This window comes from Leptosomus discolor, chromosome 12 (genome assembly GCF_034619465.1).
Source record: "Leptosomus discolor isolate bLepDis1 chromosome 12, bLepDis1.hap2, whole genome shotgun sequence".
Taxonomy (NCBI): Eukaryota; Metazoa; Chordata; class Aves; order Leptosomiformes; family Leptosomidae; genus Leptosomus; species Leptosomus discolor.
Window position 1 is genome coordinate 12876692 of NC_141402.1, and position 27981 is coordinate 12904672.

General features: G+C 57.6%; 1 protein-coding gene across 2 annotated transcripts; it reads right to left on the reverse strand.

Moving 5' to 3' along the window:
• Positions 1 to 27767, reverse strand: DUSP8 (dual specificity phosphatase 8). 2 transcript variants are annotated; one of them, XM_086472263.1, is made up of 7 exons: positions 27537 to 27767; positions 21010 to 21148; positions 11776 to 11967; positions 4235 to 4401; positions 1815 to 1974; positions 1483 to 1606; positions 1 to 1096 (listed from the first exon to the last, which is right to left on the reverse strand). In XM_086472263.1, the coding sequence occupies exons 1-7, from the start codon at positions 27765 to 27767 to the stop codon at positions 1 to 3; spliced, it is 2109 nt and encodes a 702-aa protein (XP_086328389.1). The 2 variants fall into 2 exon arrangements, with proteins under 2 accessions (XP_086328389.1, XP_086328390.1); XM_086472264.1 differs by lacking the exon at positions 11776 to 11967.
• Between the last annotated feature and the right edge of the window lie 214 nt (positions 27768 to 27981).

A 27981-nucleotide genomic window follows, 5' to 3' on the forward strand; every position in this document is an offset into this window, starting at 1 on the left:
TCAGGACACCTCGATGATCTCCATGCTGCCTGAAAAGCTGGACTGTTTGCTGATTTTGCCCAGCTCTTCCCGGGCCCTGCCCTCGGACATGGTCTCCTCGAACTCCATCTGGCAGCTCCTCCGCTTGAACTGCTTCTCGGCGCCGGCCTCCTCGTGCCAGCTGTGCCGCCCGTCCCGCGGCTCGGCCCGTGCCTTGTCCCTCAGTCTGATCTCACAGCCGCCCGCCACCCCGCCGCAGCCGAACGGCGGTGGATACGGGCCGGTGCCGGCGAACAGGTTCCCACTGCTACCGCCGGCGCTGCCGGAGTCCATGCCAAAGTACCAGCCAGCCTCGCCGGAGGGAGTGCTGGGGGACTCCAGGTGCACCCCGCCCCAGGCAGCGGTGGTGGTGGTGCCACTGGGAGCGGTGGCTGGCTGGCCGAGCCGTGGCGGCAGCCCGTCCTCGGCACTGGGGCTCTTGCGTGCAGTGCAGGCCCCGCCAACGTTGAGGCTGAGGCCGTGGGCCGGCGAGCCCGCCGGGTGCCGGTGCTTCCGCCGCTGCCTCACCTTGGCCTCCAGCAGGAGGTCGGGCCCGCTCGGCCGGTCGGGGCTGTCCGCCCCTGGAGAGAAGGGGCCGAGGCCACCGGGGCCCGAGGGGCTGTCCAGCTTACAGAGTTTGGGGGCATCCCCGGGGCCAGGAGGTCCAGGGGGGTCCTGCCGCAGGCCAGGGGAGTAGGCGGACTTGATGTCCAGGGAGAAGGAGCGTTTCAGGCGGTTGGTGTCCTGGATGCGCTCGGAGGAGAGGTGCAAGCCGTTGAGCCCCTGCTGCAGGGCGGTGGGCGACAGGACCTTCGGGGTCCCGCCTGGCCGCTCGGGGTCACTGTGGGGGGACGCCGAGCTGGTGCCTCTCGGCACCTCCTCGGCCTTCTCTGAGGTAGGTGGTGGGGGATGCCGGCTGCCCTCAGCTGCCTCTGCCAGGTCCTGCTGGGTCTCCCCCTCGCCCCGGTCGCCCTTTGACTTCAGGGCCTTGAGGAGCTTCAGGCTCCTCTCGTACTCCAGGAGCTGGCCCAGGAAGTTGAAGTTGGGCGAGATGGACGGGCGACGGTCCTTAACGAACCTGCCGAGAGGCACAGACAGCCCCGGTTGGTGCTTGGTCCTTCAGTGGCTCACCCCTACTCTCTCAGCCTCTTTGGGGAGAAGAGGCATCGTCCACAACCTTCTGACCAGACTCTCCAAAGAAAGGGGTCTTGGGGAACCACGGGGCCTTGGACTGTCCCAGGTGTACAGGTAGGACTGCCTCCCCCCTCCATTTTACCATTCCCAACTATTCCTCATTACATGCATTTTATGAAGGGAGGTTTGGTTTGGTTTCACTGGGACTCAGCCAAGGCAAGACAGAGCTTCAAGGAGCTCCCACCCTCTCCTTCTGGGCTCAGCCCACTTTACTTCCCTGGAGTGAAGCATACCAGTGTAACCCCTCCCTGCCCTCTGGGCAAAACTCACCTGTAAGCATCATCTGACGACATACCCATGGTCTTCATGATGTAGGCAATGGCAATGGTGGCCGACCGGGAGATCCCGGCCAAGCAGTGCACAATCACCTGGCAGCTGGACACCTTGGCCTTGTCTGGAGCATGGTAGAGGAAACAGGGAGAGAAGCATCGATGCGGTCAGAGATAGTGAGCAAAATTACTCCAGCCTCCCTACCCAGCCCTCAATCCCTTTGTGTGAAAGGACAAGGGTTGCTGGGAGTAAGACCACGGAGGACAGAAGAAGAGCTCAGGTTTTGAAGGCTGAGAACTGGAGGGTCTGCAACCATTGTAATAAAAGCTCACCAATGAATTCAATGGACTTGTCCAGCCAGGGAAGCAGCTTCTCACAGTAGTTGTCATTGACAGGAATGCGCATGAAGTGACTATCACAGATGAAGTCTGGCTTGGGACAGGAGTTGCTGGCGTTGAGGACATAGCTTATCCCGTTCTGCGTCATCAAGTCCTGGTGGGAGAGAAGCAATCAAATGATCGGCTGAGTTCAGCCAGCAGCGAGCGCTGAAGATCTGCCTCGCCATGCACTCCCTGCCTTCTCCCATCCCAGTGTTTCCTCCTTTGCGTCTCCCACTGCTGCCTTGGCCTAGTTGATGGTAGTACAGCAGAGACCAGCTGAGAGGGTTGTGCCAATTTAGATGACACAGGTTTGAACCTCAGCAGATCTTTACTTTGGTCGAAGTAAAAGTAAGCAAGACCAAAGACACCTGGAAGGGGGTCCCAAAACCCAAGAACCCCAGTATGAGAGAAACAGGAAAATACAAGAAAGAAAATCAGCAAAAACTCTCGCTGAAAGCTTTGAAAGTGTCAGCTGAGGGAAAGAGAAGGCATATCACCAACACAGTGGGGTGAGTCATTGGTAGCATCCTATGTTAACCAACGTCAACCCATGCCTTTGCTCCCACACTCCTCACAAACACATCAGGAGTTCTCACAGATTTGTTAGTTGTTCACAGTTCTGCACTGTGAACATATGCTCTTGGGTTGGGACATAGGCAGGCAGGTGAGGTGAACCATCTCTTCCCTCTTTCTGACTCTGGAGTGAACCTGAACTTGTTTTCTGTGACTTTTCTGCTTTGGCCACTCAATGGCCACCATCACTGCCCATGTTTCTGACTCAATAAAATGCAGTGGCACAAGAAAGATCTTAGGTAAATGGGGTCAGATGAGAAACTGCAACGAGGGGGTGAGGTTCGACCCACAGGCTATCCGTCAGGGAACTGGCTTGCTGGGTGTGTACTGCTGCATCTACACCAGCCTCCATTTCTTCCCTCCCAGGGCTACAGCCAACTTCACCTATAATGTGGTGTTGACACCAAATTTATGCCTCACCTGACCCCTGTCTCTTTCCTTGTCCCATCAGATTAGGTATCACCTGTACAACTGGGGGCAGGTTGCTCATAAAAAATGGGGAAATGTCTGTGCCAGCTGCTGGGTCTCAGTGCACTATTCCAGGGAAGACCCAGAATTAAATGGAAGGAGAAAACATGGAGATAGAAGAGTCCTTCCACACATCTGAGTGCGTGGAGCTGCCATGTGGGATCCCTCCTTTGCAATGTGCTGGAGAAGAGAAGCATTGCCCATGCATGGCCTCCAAACTTGACCCTGCTCTGCTGCCTATGAATAGAGCATCTTCTGGCCACATTGTGGGGATGGCAGAAAACACAGCTCCAAAAGATGAAGAAAATCCTCCGAGGAGGCGGGGAGGGAAGGAAACCATCAATTTCCCTGCCTGACATTGGCTCCTCAGGAGACCGCACCGGGATTTCGGCCTTGGCTCTCCAGCAGCTGGTTCCTGCCCACCCCAGCAGGCTCTGCAGAGCCCAGCCTCAGCTCCGCGGAGCCAGCCCAGCTCCCGGGCTCACATTCTTGGCATTTTTCTCTTTCATTTCCTTCTACTCCCTGTATATAATTTCTCTCTCCCTCCTTTCTGTCTCCAACCCCCCTCTGGCATTGTGGTCCCTCTCCCTCCTTGGCTGCCCCAGGCAAGGACGCCCGGCTGGCTCCCTCCTGCCCCTGGTAGGCAGGCGCCCGCTGGCATTTTAAGTGCAATTCCTCTTTCTTTCTTCTCGAAGTTATTTTTCCTTTAAACAAAATTCCTTCCCTGGCGTGACATCACAGCACAGCCCTTCCAGCACCTTTAAAAGGGCACCATACCTCTTTTCTCCTCTCTCCCCATAGCAAAACTTTGCTCACTTTTGGGCCTCCTGAACAAGCCCCTGACCCTGGTCAGAGCTGCCCGTCCCTGCGCTGCCGCGGCTGAATACCCCAGCTTGCTTCCACTCTCTCTGGCTCCCAAGGAGATGGCAGGGTTCCTGAAACCAGCGTTATCTGGCAGCCTGGCTGGCAAGGTGGGTGGGTGCAAAGCTGGCTTCTGTCCCACACCTCCCTCCAGCTGTGGTAACTCCCCTTCCAAGGCCAGGTGTTTTCCCAGCTGTGCTCCTCCTGCCCCTGATTTTGCTATGGGTACGTGGGAAGAGTTTGACCATCCCAAAGCCCATCAATATAAGATGACTCATCCTGCGACCACTCCCCCCAGTTCTGCCAGGCTCTGCCCATGCACTCCCTGCCCTCAGCCTCCTGGTAGGGTCAGGCCAACCACACGTGGTCCTCCCACCGTGCAGGAGAAGAGTCCTTAACGCCTTCACCCCTCTGCATGGCTGGGGTCCCACATGGGACAGAGCACACGTGTCCCCTCGACAGGGCTGTACCTTGTTTAGGACATCTTTCTGGGAGCCCAGGTAGAGATGCGGCAGGATCCGCGTGGGGCCGACATTGGCCACAGGCAGGCATGGCTGGGAGATGCTCATCGGCAGGATGGCAGCTGGCTTCCCCTCGCAGAGCCCCGGGAAGCAGGACGAGAAGGTGGCAAAGCCTCCTGTGGAGAAAATGGGGACACTGAGCTCGTAGCAGTGAGGCCGGCACCATCAGCACCCGGCACCCCAAGGCCCAGCCTGGGGACAAAGTGGTGGTAACCCTGCAAGACTGAGAACAGAGCCCTGAGGAGCAAAAAGACACCAGTCATTGCTAACCAACACAGACACGTTGTGACGACTGTGCCACACACATGGAGAAAGGAGTGGAGACCCAGCTCTGATTTTTCCTGCCACAGCTGGATATTAACACACACATGAGGCATCCTGCACCCCCTCCTGCTCTTCGCAGCTTCCGCCAGACAAACGACAGGAAGAGAAAGTCCTTTTCTTGGCTGCCTGCTCCTTTGAGGACAACCAGGGTCACTTTCTGATAGCAAAACCGACCAGTGCAGGACGATGAAAAGCAAGCCCACCAAGGCACAAATCTCCTCGGGCTGGGGAGGCCAGCCCAGACCTTGCTGCAATGGCTACACCTCCACATTGCAGTTTCTGAGCTGCCTCCTCTGCCCAGCCTCGCCAAGCCCATGACTTCTGCCACGTTGGACCGTTGGTACCTGCAGGCCATTTCACACTCTGACCTTACTGAATGCGACAGCAAGCAGCGCCCAACTGATCGCACCAAGCTGCTGGGCAGTCATACCCCGCTTGAGCATCTTGAAGCCCGATGTTGAAAGAAATCCCCCAGCTGGGGCCACTGTAGGTGTCATCTGACAGCCAGAGCTATCGCCACGGTGTCTGGCACGGTCAAAACCACAGTCTAAATATGAATGAGCCTGCCTGAAAGCCAGTCCCCAGCTCAAGCTGCAAGAGTACTGACTTGAGCGTTGCAGCAAGTGTTGCCTTGCCTGCATGGTGGGGAGCTGGAAAACCCCCAGTGCTGTCGCATGTCCCGCACAGTTGCATAAGGCCAGATTTGCTCTCACTCACCAATCATGTTCTCTGGAGTAGAGACAGGCCTGGCTAGTGGTGACATAACCTCACTCCTTCCAACTGAGGACATCTGGGTGGAAGCTTGGTGCAACGGAGAGGACCTTGGGTCATATCAGCCCAAGCAGTCTCCCTTGAGGTCTTTCCAGTCATGTGAATGAGCAGATGCTATCACCGAAAGGTGACATCACCCAAAGGGCAGAGAAGACTTTGGGACTTGACCACCTTTGACTGTCAGAGGGACCAGGATGACCCCACGAGATCCTTCTGAAAGTCCCACGTGTCTGGACTCAGCACCATGGGAATCCCTAGCCCATCTCCACAGCTAAACAAGACGTTTTAATGAGCCCTTGGTAATAACCTTTCCATTCAGTCTCTCTCCCCTTCGGAAGTGGGGCAGCCCTGGCACATTCTCAATTTATCTTCTTCAGCACCTTGCCAGCATTTCTGCTGATCCTCCTGGAGCACCTCCCTGGCTGCTGGTGTGGCACCCAGGCTCTGGTGGCTGCAGACAACCCACCCCATGTGTTTGGGAGGTGAAGGCGATGGAGAAGCCAGAGCAGCGCACAAAATCGTGCTCATACCACCTGGGAACATCCAAGGTCCTCCATCACCCTCCATCTCAGCAGCTCCTGGTGTCAGCTCCCACTGCTCCAAGAAGAAGGTGTCCTCCATCCAAGCTCTCTCTTCCCCTCTCTTATGTTTTTCTTGCTGGCAGCTAACACAGCTCGCAGCTTCAAAACCCAGCCAAGCCGGAAGGGGTAGAGTTAAAGCACCTTATCTTCTCCAGCACTTCCTTTTCTCTGGCTCCCTGCGAAATGACATCACCTCTCAACTGGGACATTAAATCAGAGCGAAAGCAGGAGGCCCAGGGCAGGTGCAGCACAGCTCTGGTTACTGCTCATCCTTGCACTGCGTCCCCATTGCCAAGGAGCGTAAACCACCGGCCAGAGCCCTGCGTGGACACGTGCGACCTCTCTGCTTCACCTCGCACTTGAGCACACGCTGCTGAAGCCTGGGGGATGTTCCAGCAGAAACCCTGCAGGAAGGGTTTCCTTCAGCTGACCCCAGGGAAGCCTGCAGCACATGGGGTCGAGTGGGGTGCAGATTTGACCCCCGGACTTGTGCAAAACAACATGGGAATCTTTCTGAAGGAACCCAGCACATTTTTGAGGAGCAGGGTGCACAAAGCGCAGCCCCAGGGATCGGTGCCTGCTCCAGTCCCCAGCCTCTCGTGCTCAGTCGTACCCATCAAGAGCCGCCCGGGGCTGTCTACAGCTTCCTATCACTCTTTAAAAGCTGGGAGCGTGGGGTGATCTCATAGCTAAAGCAGGTCGGGGCACGCCGCTCTCTCCCCCTTGCCCGCCTCCGCCGGCACTTGCCCGGCAGCAGATCCTCTGCCAGCCCTGCCCGGGGAAGTCCAGGCAGGGGCAGAGGGGGCTGCGAAGACAGTGGCAGCGGCACCCTCAGCTGCGGTGCCTACCCCAGCACATTGCCAGCAACTGGAGGATGCTGGCACCAAAACGATGCCCACAGCTTGCCACGCTTGTCCCAAGCAAAGCCTCAACCCTGTGTCTGGGAGCCTGGGCATGCTCCCATCCTGCCTGTCCTCATTACCCCCATGCTTGCAGCTGCTGAGGGCAGCCCGGGCTTGGGGGAAATCCTAGAGATGGGGCCGGGTACCTGATGCCATCCCAACCTCGAAGCGAGGCTCACCCCACCCCATGCCGGCTGCTCTAGCATGCCTTTCATTTTTAGAAAGCAAAGCAGCTCTTCAAAACAATCCCAAAGGCAGTGAATGTCCCTGGCTGGGCTCCAGCTGATACCTGGGCTTTCCCCCCTCTATACCCTGGGCCACGGATCCCAGCTTTTGCTGGGAGAGAGCAGCAGAGCCCCACAGGGCGAAGAGCCAGAGCAGCACTGGGTCCTTCTAGTCTTTCCTCTTTTATTTGCAGTGCTGGTGCTGGGAGCGCCATTTCTCTTGGCACGTGTAGAATTAAACTCAGGAAGGATTTGTATCTGACGTGGAGTGGGTGCTTGTGGATCTCTGGTTTCTTCTTGATGCTCCCCTCAAGCCTGGTGAGGAGTTGCTGGGGGGGAACAAAGCCATAAGTGGGGATGCCTTCCCTGCTCCCGCTGAAGATGGAGGGAGGTCCTGATGCTTCCAAGAATCAGCATCAGGCAGGTCTCTGCGAGGGCTGGGGGGTGAAAATCACCGCCCCAACTTTGGGGCATTCATTCAGCAATGCCCCCAGAGACATAAAAACCCTCAGTGGTTTCCAGCTCAAGGTGGGGCTGAAGAGAAATGCAGCTTTTGGGAGGGAGGGGAGTGCTGTCACCCCTCTGCAGACGAAAGAGGGAAACTGAGAGAGGGGCTGTTGCAGCACCTTAGTGCCACAAGAGTGCAACAACTGAAACCTTGTTTTTTCCCCCCTCCTGAGCTTTGCTCACAGGGTGTTCAGCACCTTTCTACCTCCTGCTGTGCCCTGCTTTGTGTGGCCCTGGCAGCAAACAGCGGAGAGGGGAAAAAAACCCCTAACTTCTCCCCCACCCCCATCTTTGCCAGGCCCTCCCCTCTGCACGTTTTGCAGCTGAACATCTATGACAACCTCCCAGTGAAACTGGATTTGTCGTGAGGACAGATGCTGCAGAGAGAAGGAGGCCAGCCCGGAAATCCCTCCCAAGCCCTTCCATCAGCCCAGGGGGAGATGCCAGTAGCATCTTTCAATAAGCCCCTGTGACACCAGCACTGCTGCATCTGTTGGGGAGCCCTGTGACTTTTCCCCTTGAGCAGCAAACTGCACAGTGAGGAGCCCCTGTGGCAGTCTCTTTTTGCACTCGTGGCTGTGTAAGACCCTGAGATGGCTACAACCAAAAGGAACAAAGAGCCCCAGTGCTGGCACTGGGCTGAAGGGCATGGAAGGAGAGAGGCATCAGACTGCCGAGCTGGGACCCTGCCATACCTGGGAACCCCTCTGCTGCCTTGGCTGTCACCTTCAGGTGATCTCCAGGGACATCCAGCTCATAGTTGGGACACTGACAACATCTCAGGCATCACCCATTACCTGCAGGTTGCCCTGTTTCCCTCTCTGCCAAGGCAGGGCAGCAGTGGTGGTGCAAGAAGGGTGACACAGAAGGTGGCAAAGTCCTGGCTAGGGACAGCGACGTGGTGTGGCATCATTTTCCTCCTGGTAGTGAGCCCCAGCTTTGGGGATTTACAATCCATTAAGCTGCATGGGATGTTAGGGGAGATGCTGCTGCGGACAAAAGGGAGGTGTGGGGCACATTAAGCAGGGCTATCCCAGCTCCCTGCTGCTCCCTGCATCCCTCCCTGCACTAAGGCTGTCTTCCTAGGCTGGAGGCATAAAGTGGAGACAGGGAAATGACAGGGCTTGAAAACCCTCTCAGTCTCACTCTGACGGACACAGACTGCCCATTCATCTCCAGCCCCATGGACTCACCCGCTTGAGTCCCTTGAAACAACCCAACAGCTCTGGCCTTGATGCTGCGCCCCGACGACTGCAAGAAGCTGTGAAAGGGCTGCTCAGGGCACCTGTCTCACCCCAAACCCACTCTTTGGGAGAGCCACAGGCCTCTCGAACACCCCCAGCACAATGTGTCTCTTAAATGCCCTCCCCGCTCAAGACATACTGCACAGCAGGGACATGTCCTGTTTACCAGCCTCCCATGCACATGGTGGAGCACACCCAACCCAAAGCCCCCCAGCAAGAAACAGGAAGAAGAGGTGACATGTCACCCTGCCGTGCCATCAGTCTGTGGCAGCAAGGAGGAAGGGAATAGGTACAGCCAGAGCTGCAAACCCTCCCTGGGCCAGCAGCTGCTGCACCCCACCTCCTCACCCCCAGCTCTCACACCAGGAGCTGGCAGGAGACCTATGGGGGTGTTATGGTTTATAGCCCACCCTCACTGCTGCCATAATGAGTGTTAAGGAGCAGCAGCCGGAGCTGCTCACAGACCAGTTCCCTGGGCAGGTGCTGGAGCTTTTGTGGCAGCCTGTGGCCCCACCAGTGGGTTTTGTGCTTGTGCTCATGCTGGAGACCCTCTGCCCCCCCTAGAGCTCCTGGCCATGGAGGGGCCTGAACGAGGCCGGGCTCTGCCCAGCTCTCATTAAAATGCCTGTGGTGGCTGAGAGCCGCTGCCAGGGCGGCACGTGGCGAGGGGCAGCGGGGCATGCAAGCGAGCACGCGCCTCGGCTGCTGCTGGAGCAGCCACCACGCCAGCACGGCTCCCCTGCTTTTGTGCCGGCTCGGTGGCCAGGATGGAGCCTGGATGCCCCTTCCCCATCACCCCAGCCCCCTGGGGACATGCTGCTCCCAGTGCCCCGACACATCCGTCCCCAAGTACCACCTTGCTGAACTGAGGCATTTCGAGGAGATGAACAAGAGGCGGGGGGGACCTGCAAAACCCCAGCCCTTGCCTGCATTGCACTCAGCCTTGGCAGGGCAGTGAGCTTGAGCGCTCAGCTGAGCATCTCTGCAGCAGGTTGAACCGAAGGAAGGAAAGCGGAGGGGCCAGGCACGCCACATGTCAATCCCCAGAGCCGCTGGGAAAATCCCTTCTTGCAAAACGCTGCCTCCCTGGCTCTCGTGCTGGGTGGGAGCCTGTCAGTGCCGGCAGCTAAGCCGGGTGGCATGATGAAACACCGCTTACTGCCACCCTTACTCACTGCACTCTGGGAAGCTCCAGGCCTTTGTCAGCACCTTCTGCTGCCTGGGACCTTGCTGAGTTTTCCCCCTGCCTCCATCCTCGCTGTTCCCCTCTTGGTGCTGCAACCCCCTTTGCTTTTCCCCAGCAATGCCCGGTGCAGGCAGTCCTGCCAGTGATGTCTGGTGCAGACAGCCCGCTTCCTTGCATGCCCTTCCCACCCGCCTGGGTGAAATCCCAGTGCTCCGCAGCCTGGCCAACTCGCCCTCTTCTGGCTGATGCTCTTCTACTTCCACCCATCTCAGTGCATTGAGGAGAGATGTCCAGTGCTCACCTAGTCCCCTGTCCCCCTGCACTCCCCTGCCCAGTCTCTGTGCTCTCCCCCAGTCTGGGTTTCACCCTTCCTTCACTCAGCACCAAATTTCATCACCCCACTGCTGGCTCCATTTTTTTTTCCAGGCAGTGAGGATGAGAAAGCCGATGAATCAGCCCTATTATGGATTCATGTAAATTCCCCATTTCCCCAACAGTCACCCCGAACAGCGTCTGCCCATCTGCTGCTACATCACTCTGCTGCCTCCCAACCCACGCCAGCCCCCCCTGGCCTCACAGGTTGGTCTCAGACCCTCATCCCATTCTCCCGAACGAGCAGAAAATGTCCTTAAAAAAAAGGAAAAGCGGCAGAAAGGAAGCCCTCCACCCACACAACCATGGCCACACTCCCCAAGCTGCTGGTCTTGATTTTCCTCTGGTGACTGTGCCTGCTTTGACACAGCCTTACTCGTTCTAAGTAAAGAAAAATGTGTCATTTCCAGGAGTGACTTATTACTAATGACACCATCACTGGGTTATGTGCTTCATGCCACAAAAACCTGTCAAGCACTTTTAGCAGGCTCCCATTTTAAGTGGTGATGGAGGGGAAGTTTCTTGATTCAATCCTTCGGTAATCTAGGTCATTCCAGGCTCGGCATGTTTTTAAGCTGCTCCAGTTAATATCCCCTTCCTCCGCTTGCCCTTCACCCTGGCACTGGGGCGGTGGAAAGACTGCAAAGCCCCTTTCTGAAAGAAAGCCCCCGAAGATGGGCAGGCAGCAACGGCGCTAGCGAAGCGAAATGGCTCCGTCGGGCAGCTGCCTGGCTGCGGGCAGCAGCGCAGCGCTTCCACCCGACTGCTCCTGGCACCCCTCGCCGCCCTCGCTCGTCCTTTCCCCCGCCCCGCGCACCCCCCTTTGCCCGGGGCGACCCCTCCAAACCGGCGCCCGAAGGCGCAGAGATGCTGGCGGCAGAGGGAGGCTCCCGCCGCCTTCCTCCTTCCTTCCTCCTCCTCTGCTCCCTCCGCGCCCTCGCCAACCCGAGAAAGGGTTCAGGGGACTCCGGAGCGGTGTCCCCCCCGCCCCGGCTAGGCCGCCTCACCGGACCCCGCACCCGCGGGGATGCTGCCGACCGCCGGGAGGGCTGCGGCTGCCCCCGCCCGCTGCAGGCAGCCCCTCACCTGCCCGAAGGAGCTGCCCGCCCCGCGCAGCTCGTGCCCCGGCTGCCGCCTGCAGGGCCGGGCTAGCAGCCGCTGCCGCACATCGCCCCTGGCTGGGAGCGGGCGATCGCCCCCAGCTCCCCGCTCGCCAGCCGCCCGGCGCTCTTCGCACCGCCAGCCGTCGCGCTCCGCTCCCCGCCGGCCGCTCGGCGAAGGCGATCGCCGGGCCCCGGGCAAAGCGGGGCTCGAGCGGAGCAGCCCCCTCTTCCCCCTCAGTCCCCGTGGGAAGGAAAGGAGCCGGCCGGCTGACAAACCTCTCATGTCCCTGCTCTCCTTCATCCTCCGCACCCTTATCTTCAGCTTCATCTGCCCCTCGCGCATGTCCGTCCAGAACGGGTCCTCGGAGGGAGCAAGCATTACATCCACGGGCATCCAGGCAGCTGCGCTGCGGCTGGCGGGGGCACCTCTTGCCTTAGCAAAACAACAGCTGGCGGGCAACCGAAACACTAAAAAAAAAAAAACAAAAGCCCCCCCCCCCCCCCGCGGCAGGCCACCGCCAGCCTCCCTCCGGCTCCAGCCTTCAGGCTGAAAAAATAAAAAGCATTAAAAAAGGATAATTAAAAAAAAATTAAAATCGAGCGGGGCAAAGGGGCCCGGCGTAGCCCCTTTCCCCCGGCCGCCCTCCTCCTCCTCCTCCTCCTCCTCCTCCTCCTCGCCTCTCGCTCCCTGCGTGCCGGCTCCCGCTCCAGCCGGAATGAGCTCAGCCCCGGAGCAGCAGCCCCGCTGATGCATCCACCGCCGCGCTCATCGCTAACGGGTCAGGCATGCGGCCGCATTCCTTACTCAGCACACAGACACGCAGGAGAACGCCGGGCCTGACAGACGCTTCGCTCCCTGCTTAAAGGCGCAACTGCGCTTTTCTCGCCCGCCCAAACCCCCCCCCCTTCCCCGCAGCGAGCAGCCGCGGTGGGAGATGGAGCGCTGATCCACGCCGGATTTGGCCCCGCGGAGTTAATTTGGGGACAAGGGACTTGGAAGGAGGAAGGTAATGGCCACACTTCGTTGTAGCACCAGCCAGGGTGGTGTGCGATCAAAGCCCCGCGCAGAAGCGAGGGGGGATGCGGCACCGCTCGCCATCCCTGCTCCCCGCTGCCCACCGTCCGGTGATGGGCACCCCACGGCGGCGCCCCGTCCTGCCCCCTCCCCACAGCTGCTCCTGGCAGGGCCGGCCATTCCCCCAACCCCCGCGGGATGCTTAACTCTGAAACCCAGCGCTGAGAAGGGCGATGGCACGATCGCAGTTTCCCAAGGGGGGAAACTGAGGCACAAAGGATTAAATAACTTCTCCGGGGTTCTCTGCTGCAGGGACCAAACAGCAGGTCCTTAACCACCAGCTCATCTTTCCTCTGGATGTCTCCACGGAGAGCATCACCCAGGAGGGATGCTCATCCTGGAGTGGTTTCCAACAGCTGGAGGCGAATGGGCCCCCACAGCTGGCTGGGAAAGGGGCTGGTGCTGGCCTGCTCACACCTGCGCACCCCGCGCCAGCCTGAGTTATCTGCCCCGTCCCAGCGGAGCAGGACTGGGGGCTGGAGGAGATGCACCCTCCGCCAAAGCCTTCTCACATGCAAAAGTCCAGCAAGAGGGGACACGTAGGAAGGGGCTATCCCAGTCCTGCTGGGGTCCAGCCATCAGCGGTGGCTTCTGAAGCTGGTGGGGGCTGCTGTGTTTTCTTCTTTGCATTTGTCCTGAGGGAAAGAATTACTTGTCCCCCGCTTCCTACCCGTGGGACTCCTTAATACGTCTCCACACAGCTCCTTACGAGTTTATTGGTCTGAGCCCAGGCCTCCAGAAAATCATTCAGGATTATAGTAAGCGGAGGAGCGAGGCGGGGGGGGGGGGGGCATGTATTGTGCCTTTGAAAATCTGAAGCTTTATGGGCTGAAAAACCTCAGGCTGAGCCATATGTGAGTGACTTCAGTGTTTTTCCTTTGAATGACATCACATGAGATGAGGTCATTGGCATTAACTAAGTGCTCTCCCCTCCCCCCCACCCCGAGCGGAGCCAGCCTCCTAACGAGCCTTGTTGTTGTAACAAATATGGTTTGATTACTATCAGATGTGGGTCAGAGGTTGGATAAAATTTAAAGTGTGCTCCAACTAGGCTGGAAGAGAGAGGAGCAGCCTTCCCCCAAGAGCCATGCTTGGGAAGCAGCTCCCACAGCAGCTCCCCAGGGGGTCCGTGGTCCCCCACATTTGACACCTCTGTCCCTACAAGGGAGGGCGCATGATGCTGGTGGCCAGTGCCAATGGCTCCCGGCAATGGTAATGCCTCCATCTCCCACCACCGCTGTGCCAGTGGTGCTCTACCCATGCTGGTGGGCGATTCATCTGCAAGGCGCTCCGTTGGCTGAGGCTGGGTCTCCGCTGGGGTGGAAACTATCACTGGGTCATGCAGGGGCAGCGGCTGGCTGGCCACTCTGTGCCAGCCAAGAGGGATGCTGCAGGAAGCACGTGGTGAATTAGGGGGTGCGATCATCAACCTGCCCCCAACCCAGCAGTTCACAAGCGTGCATTTGCCTTCCCTTGCTGCCCTCCGGTTTCTTGACTCCCTCAGCCTTGCAAGAGCCCTTGGCACAAGTTGTTTCGGCACTGGCAGGTTCCTTCAGGATGTGTTTGAACCGAGCTATCAGTTCAGGGCTGGTGGGAGCCCCAGCTGGGGAGCTGGGCATGACACCACCAAGCAGCCCTTGAAGCAGAAGGCTCACTGGCGTCTCATGTCCCACTGCCCATCACCAAAAGACAAGTGAGCACAGGTAGGCAGCAGCCCCCTTCCTCCACCAGTGTGAGGTCCAGCCACGTGGAGATGTCACCTGCAGCCACCATTCCCCAGGCAGCACCTTCCTCCCTGCTCCCTCCCCATCTTTTTCACCCCTTTGCCAGGACCACGGAGCTGGTGCTGGTGCAGGGGGGAGCTGGGAAGTAGAGATATGAAAGACAATGTCCATATATGTGGGATGTCCAGAAATACATCCCACATACCAGCTGCAGCCCCTCAGCCCCTTTCCCCAGGTGCTCCACCTTGCCAGGCTGTTGCCCATCCTGTCTCCAGGCCCTGTTTAGGAGAATGAGGTGCATCACCCGGGGAGCGATACCTCACTTCACTCTCATTGCCACAGCACTCCCCAGAAAAGCATCTGCTGCAATGGGTCGGAGAGACTCATGCAACCTGCCTGCAAGAGCAGGGAGAAGAACGAGTTCCTTTTTGGCACCTACATACCTGCAGTGACAATATCTATAGCCTGGCACGAGCCCAGCCGGGCAGCGACCAGCGGTTCCTCTCTCCACCCAGGGCTGACCTTTTGCAAGCCTGTGGCACAGGCCCAGGGAAAGGGGGAGGCGGATGAGGGGAGGCAGGTTTCTCAAAAGGAAGGAAATCGTAACTGGGCAGCGGCTCCTGCCCATCGGGATCTCTTACTGGGGAAGTCGCCTTCCTCCCATCAGCTTTCCAGAAATGAGAAGCAAAATTACACGGCGGTTTTGTAAGTCTTGGCAACCTGAGGGCTGCTCTTCCTTAAGTCCCTTCTCCTCTGTCCCTCTCTGCCTTCGGCCCTTTTGCTCGCCTTTTCTGGGTCCGATGGTTAAAAACGCGGCTGGAGGGGGAGGGGAAGCTCCTTGGGTAATTATAGAATCGGGAAAACAAGTTGTCTGACGACAGCGTTGCTAAACAGGGAGGTTTAGAGCATAGGTCTGGAATACAATCAGCTCGTGCGTACATGACCTGGCTTAACCCCTCCCAGGGATGCAGCCACCATTCCCGCCGGGTCCAAAACTTCTCCAGGCATCTCCTGGTCATGGTGGAGGGTGGGAAAGGGGCACCTTACCCCGATGCTGTGTCTCAGGCTGCAGAGACTGGGAGCACTCCCTAGGGCCACTGCTGGGTTGGGTGGCTGACGCTGGATGCCAGCACCCACTGGATGGGGGCTGGAGGGCAAGAAAACAGGGTCCTGCCCTGGCCAAAGTGGTCCCAGATGGCTTTGCTGCAGGAAAGAAAGCAACTCCTCTGGTGCCATGGACCCAGGGATGTTTTATGTGGGAGGAAGGGAGGTTTGGAGAGTTACCTAAACCTCCGGGACTGTAAAAGTCACAAACCTTGGTGTTACCATTTGATTTTTAAAAAAGTGCCTCTCCCACTAGACTGGCAACAGCACCCTACCTCCAGCCCTCTGGACAAGTCAAAAGAAAAGCACCACTGCAGGTAATCCCCCTGTGCCCCACCACCTACAGCTTGAGAAAAGCCGGGCATAACCCCCTCCACAGCACTTCTTACGTTCCTGAGCGTCACGTGGGACATTTGTAGATGAAGAACAACCAGGATCACCGTTCACATTATTTGCAAAGCTGTTTCTTCCAAACTCCCAAATCTGGGAGAAGCAAGAAACTGAGAGTCCCACGTGAGCGCTCCTTGCCATCTCAGCCCACCCTTGTGACCTCCTTATTCATACCCACACTCCTGCCAGCTGAGGAGCTGCTTCTTTTGGCTCACCACAGTATGCTATGGGATGGAGACATCCATGGGTGGGCAGAGGTGCTCGTGGGAGGTTCAGAGGCAGTAATTAGAACAAAATCTTGTGGGTACATCCGAGGGATTCACGCCAATAAGTCCACAAGTGCTCTTAGACCTTCCAGTCTGAGGGTACCCGAAATAGCCCTAATGCGTCCATCTTCAGGCTTGTGTACTGAGCAGAGGCTCTGCTGGAGTCCGAGGAGAGAGTCCACCGGCTAGTGCATCCTGCATGTGCCATGTCCCCAGGAGACACACTCACATGCCAAAGTCATCAGATGAAATCATGATGCCGTCCAGAGCGGGCGATGAGGAAGGTGACCATCAAATCACCAGCTGCAGTGGGCTCCTGCTTCCCCACTCCCGTCAGACAGCTTCTGACTGACGACCAAAGTGTGGATGTTGGGGGTATTTTCTTTCTTAGGTTTTAGGTTATTTTTGTCTTACATTGGGTTTGTAAAGACGCCTTGATCCTGCTTCTGGATCCTGCTAAGCTTTTAGCTTCAGCATCAACCACGACAAGCTTTGCAGATTCATTGGTATTTTTGCTGCCTTTCGGATGCACACGCTGCCTCCAGCCCCTGGACCTCTGACTGAAAACAAGCCCTCTCTGCTCTGCCCTGCCTGCGTGCTGCTTTTGCACCTGCCTAGCTTGCCTTTTTTCATTCATCTTCTCTATTCCTCTAAAAGAGCTTCAGCCCAACGTGTTTCAAGAGGAGCAGGCAGCAAGGGAGATGTGATGCTGGCATGTGGCTTCTCACCGACATGACATGCAAAAGCATCACAGTATTTTCGGCCAAGGATGAGCAAAGTCACATTCAGCTGCTCTGATGTTTAACCTCCTTTTAGGACTGTTTCTATGCAGCAAAAAAAAAAAAAAAAAAAAAGTGCCTTTTCTTTTTTTTTTTTTATGAAAATCCTCTGTCCCCGAGTCCTTGTTTCTAAAATAATTCCAGGCAGTGCTGAACCCACTCATGCCTGGGCAGCCCAAGTCAGCTCCTGTAATGGAAATCCCCTTTCTTTTTTCACTACTTCATTTTGTCCACTCTGAAGTCACCTGCCTTTGGTAGATTCCCCCAAAATCCCCCCAAATCTCAGCCCCTTCCTGGATCACCATCACCATGCAATTACAACTCTTCCCGGCCGTGCCTGCTGGCTGTGGCACTGCCGGGCTGGAGAGGACCTGGGTCATGGCCAGCACTGCCGAAGCCAGCCCACTTGCCGAGGAGGAGGATGGCGAGTGGAGGGCTGGGAGGGATTTCTCGCTGATGATATTGTGACATTCTTTCCGAATCCTGGGAGTAAACAGACGCTCCAAATTTAGAAAGAACAGGACTGGAAAATTTAAACATTCCTTGAAGAATTGGTACAAAGGCGGGGGGGGGGTGGGTGCTGAAGATGATCTCACACACGCTCCCGAGCCAGATGAAAAGCTCATGACTCGAGTTCAGAACGCAAGCGAGGGGCCTGTTTCAGGTCGGAGCGCGATATCGCAACGATAAAGCTCCCCCCCACGTATGAAACTGCTGTGGAAAGAGCCTGTGCAGTGCGAGGAGGGGTCCCAACCCCCGCAGTCCGGGCTGTGGGGACCACCGCTGCTGGCCACGCTGCCACCCAGCTCCACCTCTGGCTGACAGATGGTTTCGGATGCAGGAGAGAGGAGCCCGGCGCTTGGCCCCAAGACCAGAGGTAGGGACAGGATGGGTGCCCGAGCATCATCTGGACGAGCATCCCAAGCCCTCGGCTGCTGCTTTTAGCTGCTGAATGGGAGCAAAGGAAGAACTACCCACTCTCCGCTGCAGCTGGACAAACGGAGAGGAGCTGGTGAAGCTCAGCACCCAGCAGCTCAGCACCACGCTAGGGCTCTGGCTGGGCTCCAATACAAGAGCTGGCACGCGGGAGCCATCAGGGAGCCAGACTGCTGCTGCTGCTTCATAAACAGATAATGGCTGTTAATAAAAACCAAGCGGGAGTTTGCAAAGGGGAAGAAGAAGGGGGGAAAAAAGGCAAAGTGAAATAAAAAAGAAAAGTAAAAAAAAACACAACAAAAAAAGAAAAAAAAATAAAGCAAAAAAGCGAAGGTTTGTGCTGAAGTAAACAAAGGTTAAAGAACAGTCAGGCTCCTGCAGGAATAGCAGAGCTGGGCTGGGAGGGAGGGAGGGGGCATTACGTAATGCAGGAAAAATGTTGGCTCCATTCAGTTTTCCACCACTTCATGTGATGTCAGGAAAACCATATAAATCAACAGGCTTTCTGCTCCCACGGATGGAGGGCAGCAAGCAGCACTATTTATACTTACACAATTAAAAAAAAAAAAAAAAAGGAATAAAGAAGAGAAGCTGATGATTTCCAAGACTGGGAATAATTGACTCAGGTTCCTCCTTCCCAGCCCCACTGGAATCCCTGCTTCTGGGCTGTTAACCCTTGAGGGGTCCCTACCAGTTCTCTTGCCACCCCCCAGCTCCCCTGTCCTGGACCATCAGCTGCTTCAAGGGGCTGAAGGACGATGGGCTGGAGGCGAGCAAGAACGGCCAAGCACGGCGTTTGCACGAGAGGGGGACACCAAGGCATGGACGTGTGTCCTATCTGCTGGGGCTGAGGAGAGCTGCGGAGGACGGAAGGGCCGCATAGGGCTGCCACACTGGATTTGGGATCCTCAGGATGGGGTTCCCTGTGGTGCTGGCATCCATTTAGGGATGGGCTGAGACTTCAGCATAGGACCCTGAGATTTCAGCAGCCCTTGCCAGCCCAACTCCCCGCTGGGGTCAGAAGCCACCTCCAGGGGGGACCCAGGAACCTCTTCTGGGACATGGGATGGGTTGGGGCAGGACAAGGTACCTGAGTCCAGAGCAGATGGATAGAGGGGTTAAACCCCACCAGGTCGAGGGGTTAGAATCAGGCCCAACCCTGCTGCTGCCCACCATGAAGGCAGGAGGAAGCTGTACCTGTCAGCAAGCGTGCCCAGCCTCCCCCGGACACTCCCTGCAGCCACTTCCAGTCACAATTTCCATGTGAAATGCCACTGCCGTGACCCAGTGTTCTACATTTTAGTTCCCCTTTTTCCCACTCGCTGGTGGCCCATGTTCCACATCAGGCTGTGGCCCTGCAGCACATTTAATTAGGGAGGTTTCAGCTTTGCTTGGCGCCTAGCACAGCCACACTCCTCCTTTGGGGTCTGGGCTCCTGCAGCCCAGGGGGATGGAAATGGCCGCCCTGAAGATAGAGGACGCGTGTGCCCAAGCAGGGTGCAGGTTTGCCCACGGGAGGCTCAGTGGTGGTGATGCTGATGGCTGCGGGGGTAGCCCACTGCCGGCACTCACCCACCATGGGGCATGCTGTGCATGTGGCTGGGGTGCACTGGTACTATGGGGGTCACCCAAGCCTCCTCTCGCTTTCCCAGAGAGAAGAAGGCTCCAGAGCTTTCAGAGCCATCTCACCCAGCCCCGTTTCTGCTCCAGGAGGACTCAGGGAGTGGGGGTTTGCAGCCAGCGCACAGCGCTGCCCCTCACCCAGCCTTGGGAAAGCGGTGGCGGGTCGGTGGGTGCCAGGGTCACGCCGTGAAGGCTGTTTCCTGACCTGTCCTGGTGACTGCACATGATCCTTCCCAGATGAGACTGAATCCACCCTCTCCTTCCCCTGCACCGTGTGCCAAGCCATGCCATTGTATACGCCATGATGACCTGGGAGCTGCAGGCACGGCTGCTGGGGCAGGCCAGGGGCTGCTGCAGCAAGCTCATGGCAGCATCCTCCAGCACTGGCATCAGCAGAGCTCCTGCAACCCAGGCCACGTTAATTAGCTTTAGTGTGATTTCATGTAGTCTCTGCCTGCTTTTGAAACCCTGGAACCGGGGGTTTATTCACGCTATTTCTCTGCTCTGTTCTTCCCATCACAATGCCGCTGTGCGAATTCAACAGCACTTACCCAAGCCTTGCACGGGCAAGGCTCCCTGAGCGCCACTTGCTCATGCCACCTTCCCCATCACAACTACCCCTTCCCAGAGTCTGTCACGCTGCTGGGTTTGTGGGGATGGCTGCTCCCTCCCTCCCTGCGATGCCCTGGGGACACAGAGGTCGGTATACTCCACCTCAGCCCCAAAGCAGTACTCCATTGCCACAGGATGAGGATGGGCTTGGGAACGGAGATGATCCCCATCTCTGTGCTTTTGGCACTATCTAGGAGCCCAGCTGAGCTCAGCGGGACCGAGGGGCTCCGTGGGGCTGCATGGGGCAGTGCCTGCCCACCCCTCCATGGGCAGAAAGCTCGGAGGGGGGCAGCCAGCCAGGCAGACGCCTGGCCATCCCAGCCAAGGGGAATTAAAGGCAGCTTTAACTCTCCCTTCAGCAGCTCACTGCCTCTTTCTCCTCCTCTCTGCTGGGTTGGAGTGTTTCATTCATCAGTTGCCTGCCTCCCATTTTGCTCCGCAGAAGGGCTGTAATTAGGGCAGCACGTGCCTCCTCCTGCCTGCGTGCTTGTGCCTGGAGAGCATCATCTCCAGCAGACCCTGACTCACCCAGTGATGACCCTCTGCCTTGCCCTCCTTCCCCTTCCCCTTCCCAGCACATCCATGGATTTCCTCTCCTGCCCTCCCCTCAACAGCAGCGAGAGGGAGCAGAGCGCTTGAACCGGGTCCAGCCCTTGGCACATTTGCCAGGGACGAAGTAGCACAGGGATGGGGGAACGAAGGGCAGCTTTTGGGTGGCTGGATCCATGTCACTGCGACCCCTCCATACCCTCCTCTCTCCTTCACCCTGGCTGGTGGGCACAGCAGCGGGGAGCTGGATGGCACAAGGAACGAACACACGGGGAGGACCCAGCGATGCTGGCGTGGGTTGAGCCTCCTCAGTCCGCATGTGGGGCCGCTCTCTGCCATCACAGCCACTGGTGGCCGGGAAAATAGTTGCAGATGGACACACATGGCCACAGCTCCGTAACTCCAGACTAAGGGCACGAGCACCAGGCAAAGTGGTAATCCGGGGCTCCTACCTGTGAGGATGGAGACGCTGTGGAAACAGCTGTCCAGCTTGCCCAGGAGGATGGAGAGGAAGCTGTCGGCAGCCAAGCCGGTCACGTCCCGCGTGCTCTGGTCATAGACCACCACGTCCTGGTGCTCCTCCGCCTCCACCTGCAGGGGAACAGCGAAACCTGGGTGTCAGAGAAATAGGCTGAGCACTGAGGATGCTGCTGCCCGCACCACCATGGGAAGCAAAGCTGAATTTAGTGGTCACAGAAGTGGGACGCACCAGCTCCATGCCATCCCCACGAGCTGGCTTCGCTCACCAAATGATGGGTCCACCCAGGCTGGGACTCTGCTCTACGGCTACAAGCGAGTGTGTCAGCACAGATGCCTGTCGGAGCAGCCCTACCAACTGCAAGCGGTTTTGAGCATCCTACCCAAAAATAGGGACACTCCTCCCCATCGCCCACCCTCTGCTTGCCATTACTTAACCGCATCCCAGAAGTCACTGCGACTTCTTCCACCACCTCCTCCCCACCCAACCTTTGCCCTCAGATACTCCTCTGCAGCCTGGCTGGTGTCACGGGGATTTGGGGGTGGTTCTGCAGGCAAGGGTGCTCCCAGCACAACCCTTGTGCTGCGGCTGGAGTGAGCGGGGCTGGAGCAACAGCTCTTCAGGGCTCAGCCTGGACATCGTGCCCAGCACAATAACACCTCTGTAGGCACCACTCCTCTGGAAGCTCAACCCAAACTTGCAGCTCACCCCTGAGGTCTGAAGAAGAGGGAAACTCTCTTCTTTACAGCACCCAGCCCTGCTGCTCACTGCTGCAGTGTCTCTGGGGTGGGTGAGATGGTGGGGTACCCCGCAGGCAAGCAGCTGTCTGCAGGCAGGATTTCCCTCAAGCCTGGTTATGGCTGGATTGCCGTGAGAGCACTCAAGGCACAGCCGGCTGTTCCTACACCTACCCGAAGGTCCGTGCATCAGAAGAAGATAAAAACCCTCGCAGAGCCACAGCTCAGCGCATCTGCTGCATAGCCAGGCGGCCGGCATACGCCTGCCTCGTGAGCGCCTGCCCTCCCAGCCGGCAGGGTAAGGCCCATCCATCACATCATGCGAGGAGGAGGAGGCAGCAGCAGCCTGGGAAGGAAGGTCTGCACCCCCAAGCTGCTCTCTCCTCTGGCTTGTGTTGGAGCTGCCCATCGCCCAGCCCCTGCTCAGCCCTCTCCAAAACCTCTTTAGGAGACCACTGGAACTAGGAACAACTCACGGACACCCACCTCCTTTTCCTGGCTCCCTGCCATGCCCTCTCTCACCACCAGAGCAGATTTGCTCAGGGTTGCTGTCGATATTAATGCTGCTTTCACACCCTGCTGCAGGTGCTTCCCTGCTTGGCAACGTGAACGCCATCCAAATAAAACTGCAGGGCGCACTGGTTTAGCTGAGCTCATCATGTCTCCTTGCTGCAGCAGAAGGACAGCCCCGCACCAACAGAAATCCCCGCCGGGGCACCATGCACAGCTCTGCACTAGGAAGGGGGGGGCTCAAAGAAGCCACTGTCCCCAGCCCAGCACCAGGCACTGGAGAGCAACACTGGCCCCACAGGTCAGCGGGATGATGGGAGGGATGAAAAAGCAGCAGCAGGATGAGAGGGAAGAGAAAAGGACATGGGGATTTTAAAATAAGACACTGAAAAATGATCGAAGCCACCTAGGGTAAGCCAGCTGAGGATCTACCCCAGCGTCTCTACCTCAGCCATCCCTGAAGCAGGATTTTCACGGGAGGCCATCCCAAGCACAGCTGGAGGGAAACACAGAGGCTGCCGAGCCAGCTAGGACCCGAGAGTCCACCAGTCCTTAGCAGGACCACTATCCCTTCAAGCCCCCCTAGCATGCCATTAGCACGTCCCAAAACCCCAGTCCTCAGCCTGAAGCCCCATGCCAGTGAAAGCATCGGCCCCAAAAGCACAGTGAGGTGGGGACCAAGTTGCGGCGGGGCAGGGGCTCATCCCGGCTGCATGGTCCAGGCTGGGGCGGCTGCAGGGGAGATATCAGCTCTGGCCAAGCAGAATTATCCCACAATAGGATTTAGTGTTCCCTCCACACGGGGAGGCTTTGTTTGGGCCATTACTGCAGGGTTGCTGAGCGACGGCAGAGATGGGCGACACGGTTTACATCTTATTGAAGTTATAAGGTTTCACTCAATGTAAATGCCAAACAAGCACTGGCCTCACATGGCCTGGCTGCAGAAAATAAACACCCGGCTTGATGGGGTGAGGATGGCTGCAGGATGGTCCTGAGGAGCCCTTGTGGAGCACACAAGGAGCCTGCACCGGCATCCCAGCTCCTCGCCACAAAGGGAAACGAGGGGGAGATGTTTAATGAGGTCCATGGGTCTCCCATTAACCTCACGCACTCCTGATATGCAGGGGAAAGCACAGACCCATCTCTAGCCTTAAATGTATGAAGGTTAAAAGCTGACTGGGGCAGAGGAGGAGGGTAACGCTGAAGAGACGCTCAGGGCCAGATTCCTGCCTCTGCCAGGTGCTGGCATAGGGCAGGGGCACGGCTGACAACAGAGGAGTCCCTCCAAGAAGCAGCACCTTCATGGTGGGAGCTCTCCCATGGGGGTTTCCCACCGCCCCAAGGCTGCTGAAGTAACCAACTCCCCAGGCATCACCCCCCGGTAAAGGTCCCCAAATCCAGCCAGCAAGGGACAGTGAGGCCAAGGCGCAGCAAATCTTTTGGCCCCAAACAGATTGAGTGGGGCTTGCAAACCCGTGCATGCCTTTGAAAAGCTGCTGGCCCACCCCAGCGCTGGAGGTGCCCCAGGGCATCCCCTCAGGGACAAACCTCCTCCTTGTCAGCATGTCGGCTGTGGGGGTGGCCAGCCTAGAGCAGGGACCACCCAGCCAACAGCTCCAACCAAAGCCCAGCTGAGACCATCCATTGCTTTTGCACCAAGCCCAGTGCTCCCCATCACCCTCCCCATCTCTGGCTGGAGGTAACTCTCTTGTGGACATCTGGTCCTGGGCACTGGGTGGTTCAACACAGTCCAGGTCCCTGCTCTGTCTCTCTCTGGCTGCCAAGCAGGGATGATGATGCTTTACAGGTGATCCGGGCTAAGATAAGAGTGAGCTATTCTTATTATCCCAATTACTACCAACATCTCAGTCACATATTGTTTCAAAACACAGTGAATCACCCCACTGAAATAACAGGGCTTCCATCAACATAAAGAGCAGCCAGGCACACAGCTCAAAAATAAGCCCCGGCTTTCCCTCAAGCAAAACAGCTGCTTGCAGAGCCATGCTCCTAACGCAAATAAATAAATAGTCCCATCGCCCAAAGAGACCCTTGTCATGCCTCAAACCGTGGCTATAGCTGCTCTGGAGATAGCTACATTTCAGGAAGCGAGAAGAGGTTGAGAGGTGGAAAGACTTTCCAGGGGGATCTTGAAGAAGTGAAATTTTCAACATTTCCCTCAAGAAATGCTAGTGAAAACCCCAAGCAGGAATTTCCCATAACCTCTGCCCCTGAAACTGCACCGAGGAGCTGAATTATTCCAGTTGTTATTGGAATTTATTATTGGGAGAATTTGTTATTGTTAGAACTGGGAGAAGGGTTCAAAATCAAAACCAGAACAGCACATTGGTACCATTTTTGTGTGGAGGGAGTCTATTGCTAATTGGGAAATGATTTGCTGCTGCAGTTTTTCCCAGCTTGGGTACCACAGGAAGATGGCACACAATGGGGCTCAGGGAGCATTGGCTTAGCTATGCCCATGATCGTAGGCATATTTAACTGAAAAAAAGGAAAGGATTTTTATTTTCCCCTTTCCTACCAAATGGTCCTTTCCTTTTCTTGCACCAAAAAACCCAGAAGCTGCTGTTATCCCACAGCATCGCTCCAAACTGCAGCATCCTCCCTGGCAGTGCTCAAGGCCAGGCTGGATGGGGCTTGGAGCAACTTGGTCTGGTGGGAGGTGTCCCTGCCCACGGCAGGGGGTTGGACTAGATGGTCTTTAAGGTCCCTTCCAGCCCAAACCATTCTGCGACTCTCAGAAGCATTGTTAATGGAACCTTTCCTTAGCAGTGGTACGGAAAAGAGGGGTGCGAGCACTGGGAAGAGCAAATCAGACAAATGCTCTCATCCCCGCTGCCTGCACGCAGGCAGGAGGAGCGGAGGGGAAAACCAGGTGGGGTGGCCCAAAAGCTTCGCTCTGTATCAGCCCCTGCCTCCCTCCCCAGAAGGCGATCGCTGCCTGGGGCATCGCTGAGCTGGGAGGCGCAGGTCAAGCTCTCCTTGCGTTGGGCAGATAAGAAGGAGTGGGACGAGGTGGGGACTCAGGGCTGCCCTTTCCCTGCCCGGGTAGCCCCGCGTCGCTGCCGGCCGCCTTTGTCTCGGCAGCCCTGGCCAGCCGGGAGCAGGAAACAGGAGGAGGGCGGGAGGCCCGTCAGGAGGAATAATGGGGCTGGACAATCGCGCCACTGATGTCACCCTTCCTGCCATCTGCTCCCAACGCCAGTCGTGCCCCCCGTCCCCCCCTGCTTAGCCCCACCGCCTCCCCCAGCCCTGGTGTGGGGAGCCAAGGGCAGAGCAGGGCCGGGGGTGGGTTGGCCAGTGATGGCAGGTGGAGGCAGGGAAATGATACGGGGGGTAACTGAGGTCTAAACCAGCTTTCAGCATCCCCCTCTGAGGGTCTGTGCACCTCGAGGCAGCAGATTGATTTCTGGGTGTCCCAAAAGACATCCACAACCCAAGTGGCTGAAATTGGAGGCACGGGGGGAAGAGAAAGGGGGAGAGGAGAGTTCATCCCCCCAAAATGCAAACTCACAGGTGCATGTACGGAAAGAATGGACATCCTGAGCCACGGCCACCATCCCTGCTTTACAAGGGATACGGCTGTGACCCCCTGTCCCCTGCTCCAGCTTCCCAGGGCAAGTGGCTTAACCTCACAAGGGTGCCCTGAAGCTTAATTAATTCCTGGGCTGCGTGCGCTGGGAGAGCCAGCACGGAGCAGCGAGCGCGGCCCGGGGCACGCTGCCTCCCGCCCGTGGATGCGCCGGGAGAGATTTCAGCCGTACCAAAAAGAAAAGAAAAGGGAAAAGCTGTGAATTAAAGACAGTGGCAACGCCTCTTCTCCGCTCCCCTCCACAGCATCCCTGGTTATAATCACGTTGCCAGCCGGTACCTGGACCATTACGCAATGATCCAGGAGCGGGGAGGAGGCGATTGCTCCTTCTATGGGGACAGAGCAGGGATGGCCAGGCTGGACCAGCCGACCCCTTCGGAAGCCTCTGCGGCTGACGAGCTGCAGGTTTGCAGGCAGATGGCATCAGCTGACGTTAACTCTTCCATGCTTCCCCCTTCCCCATCATTCTCCTCTTCTTCCTCCCCCTTGCGCATCGCTTTTGCTGCTGCTGCTGCTGCTGCTGCTCCACGTGACAGCGGCCACTGCAGAGGTGACCCTCGCCAGGAGGAGGGCGACTGCGCCGCTCTCCTCCTAGCTTGTGAAAAACTGATTATTCTGCTTTATTCTCCCGGGGATTTAAGAGCAGCTTAAAGCCGTTCAGGAATCAGTCTCTGCAATCCCCTCCAAATCGCCCAGCTCGGAGCATCACGGCAGCAGATTGGCGCGAGGCCGGCCCCCCCGTGCTGCGCGTCCCCTTGATCCCGGCAGGGTGATGTCACCGGCAGCCAATGCGGACAGCGGGGGCTTCGTGGGGTGGCGAGGGGGGGACACGCTGCAGATGGCTCCAGCTGGGCCCAGCATTTGATTAATCGCCTGAATTACCCTCGCTTTGCCATAAAATGACAAGGCGGGAGGGGGTAACGGTAAAAGCGAGCCGGTGGGAGGGCGGCCTGGGATGGCAGACCACCCTCCGGCTCGTCCCGCAGCCCGGCACCCACCGGCACAGCCCTCTGGCAGCACCTCGGCCTATGGCATGGCAGGGGCACCCGGCGCTGATCTGGCCGGGGCTCCAGCCCAGCTCCGTGGCTCAGAGCCACCTCTATTATTTAACCAAGAGCGATAGAGAGAGGAGCCCGGGAGAGATAATATGCCATGACACCGGATAAGAGCTTCTGGCGTCACAGGGGAGGAGGATTACATGTCCCTGAATGGAGTTAGAGATGACAGAGGGGAGGGGAAGAGTTTTTAGCAGGGGATTAAGCTTACAGCTCCAGGAAGGCTTTGGGGGGTTGTTTGCTGGCACAGGACAAGTCCTAAGGCTGATAGACCTGTTAGACTTGCCTGGGGAGGGCTCCTGGCTCAGGGAGCCACGTCACTGGGGTGGTGGCAACAAACAGGTCCCCAAGGACAGCCCTGTGGCCACATCAGCTCAGGCTCCAGCTCTCCAAAGGGTGCCAGAGAAATGCTGGCAAATACTGAGGTCAAGGGATGGAGAAGGAGGATGCACACCCCAGGCGTAGACCAGCCCTTAGGGGGCATACCACCCCCACAGGCCCAGGGGGCACACCACCCCCACCCTGCCCCTTTCTACCAGGGAAGGGGGTGCAAGAACCCATCAGAAAAGGTGAGGGCCACGTCTCTTACCTTCATCTTGGAGGCGGGCTGGATGAGCTCCGTGATGGAGACCTTGTCCTGCTGGAGCCTCCTCTTGACGAGCTTAGAGCAGCAGATGTTGACGGAGCTAAGGACGTGCCAGGAGTTGTACTCCACGAAGGAGCGGCTGTCGATGACCAGGGTGCCCTCTGCTCCGTTCCTCAGGAGGCTGGCCAGCTTCTTTGGGTCCATCACCTTGCGTGGGAGCCTGTCCCCAGCCATAACGTGCCCGTCCCCTCTATGGTGAGTGGGGGCAAGGGGCGGAAGGGCAGGGCAGGGATGCCAGCACCCGTCTCCCCGAGGGGAACGAGCGAGGGGGTAAGGGGTGAGCAGGGCAGCACCCGTCCTGGATTCCTCACGCTGCTAACACCCAGGATGCCAACTCATTGTGCTGAACCTGGAAAGAGAGGAGAGGAGAAGATGACTGGTCAGCTGG

Coding starts and splice junctions, on each gene's coding strand:
- DUSP8 (XM_086472263.1), bottom strand. CDS start 27,767: ATGGCTGGGGACAGGCTCCCACGCAAGGTGATGGACCCAAAGAAGCTG. Junction 21,149..27,536: donor AGCCCGCCTCCAAGATGAAG/GTAAGAGACGTG, acceptor GTTCCCCTGCAG/GTGGAGGCGGAGGAGCACCA. Junction 1,097..1,482: donor TCGTCAGATGATGCTTACAG/GTGAGTTTTGCC, acceptor GCCTCTCGGCAG/GTTCGTTAAGGACCGTCGCC.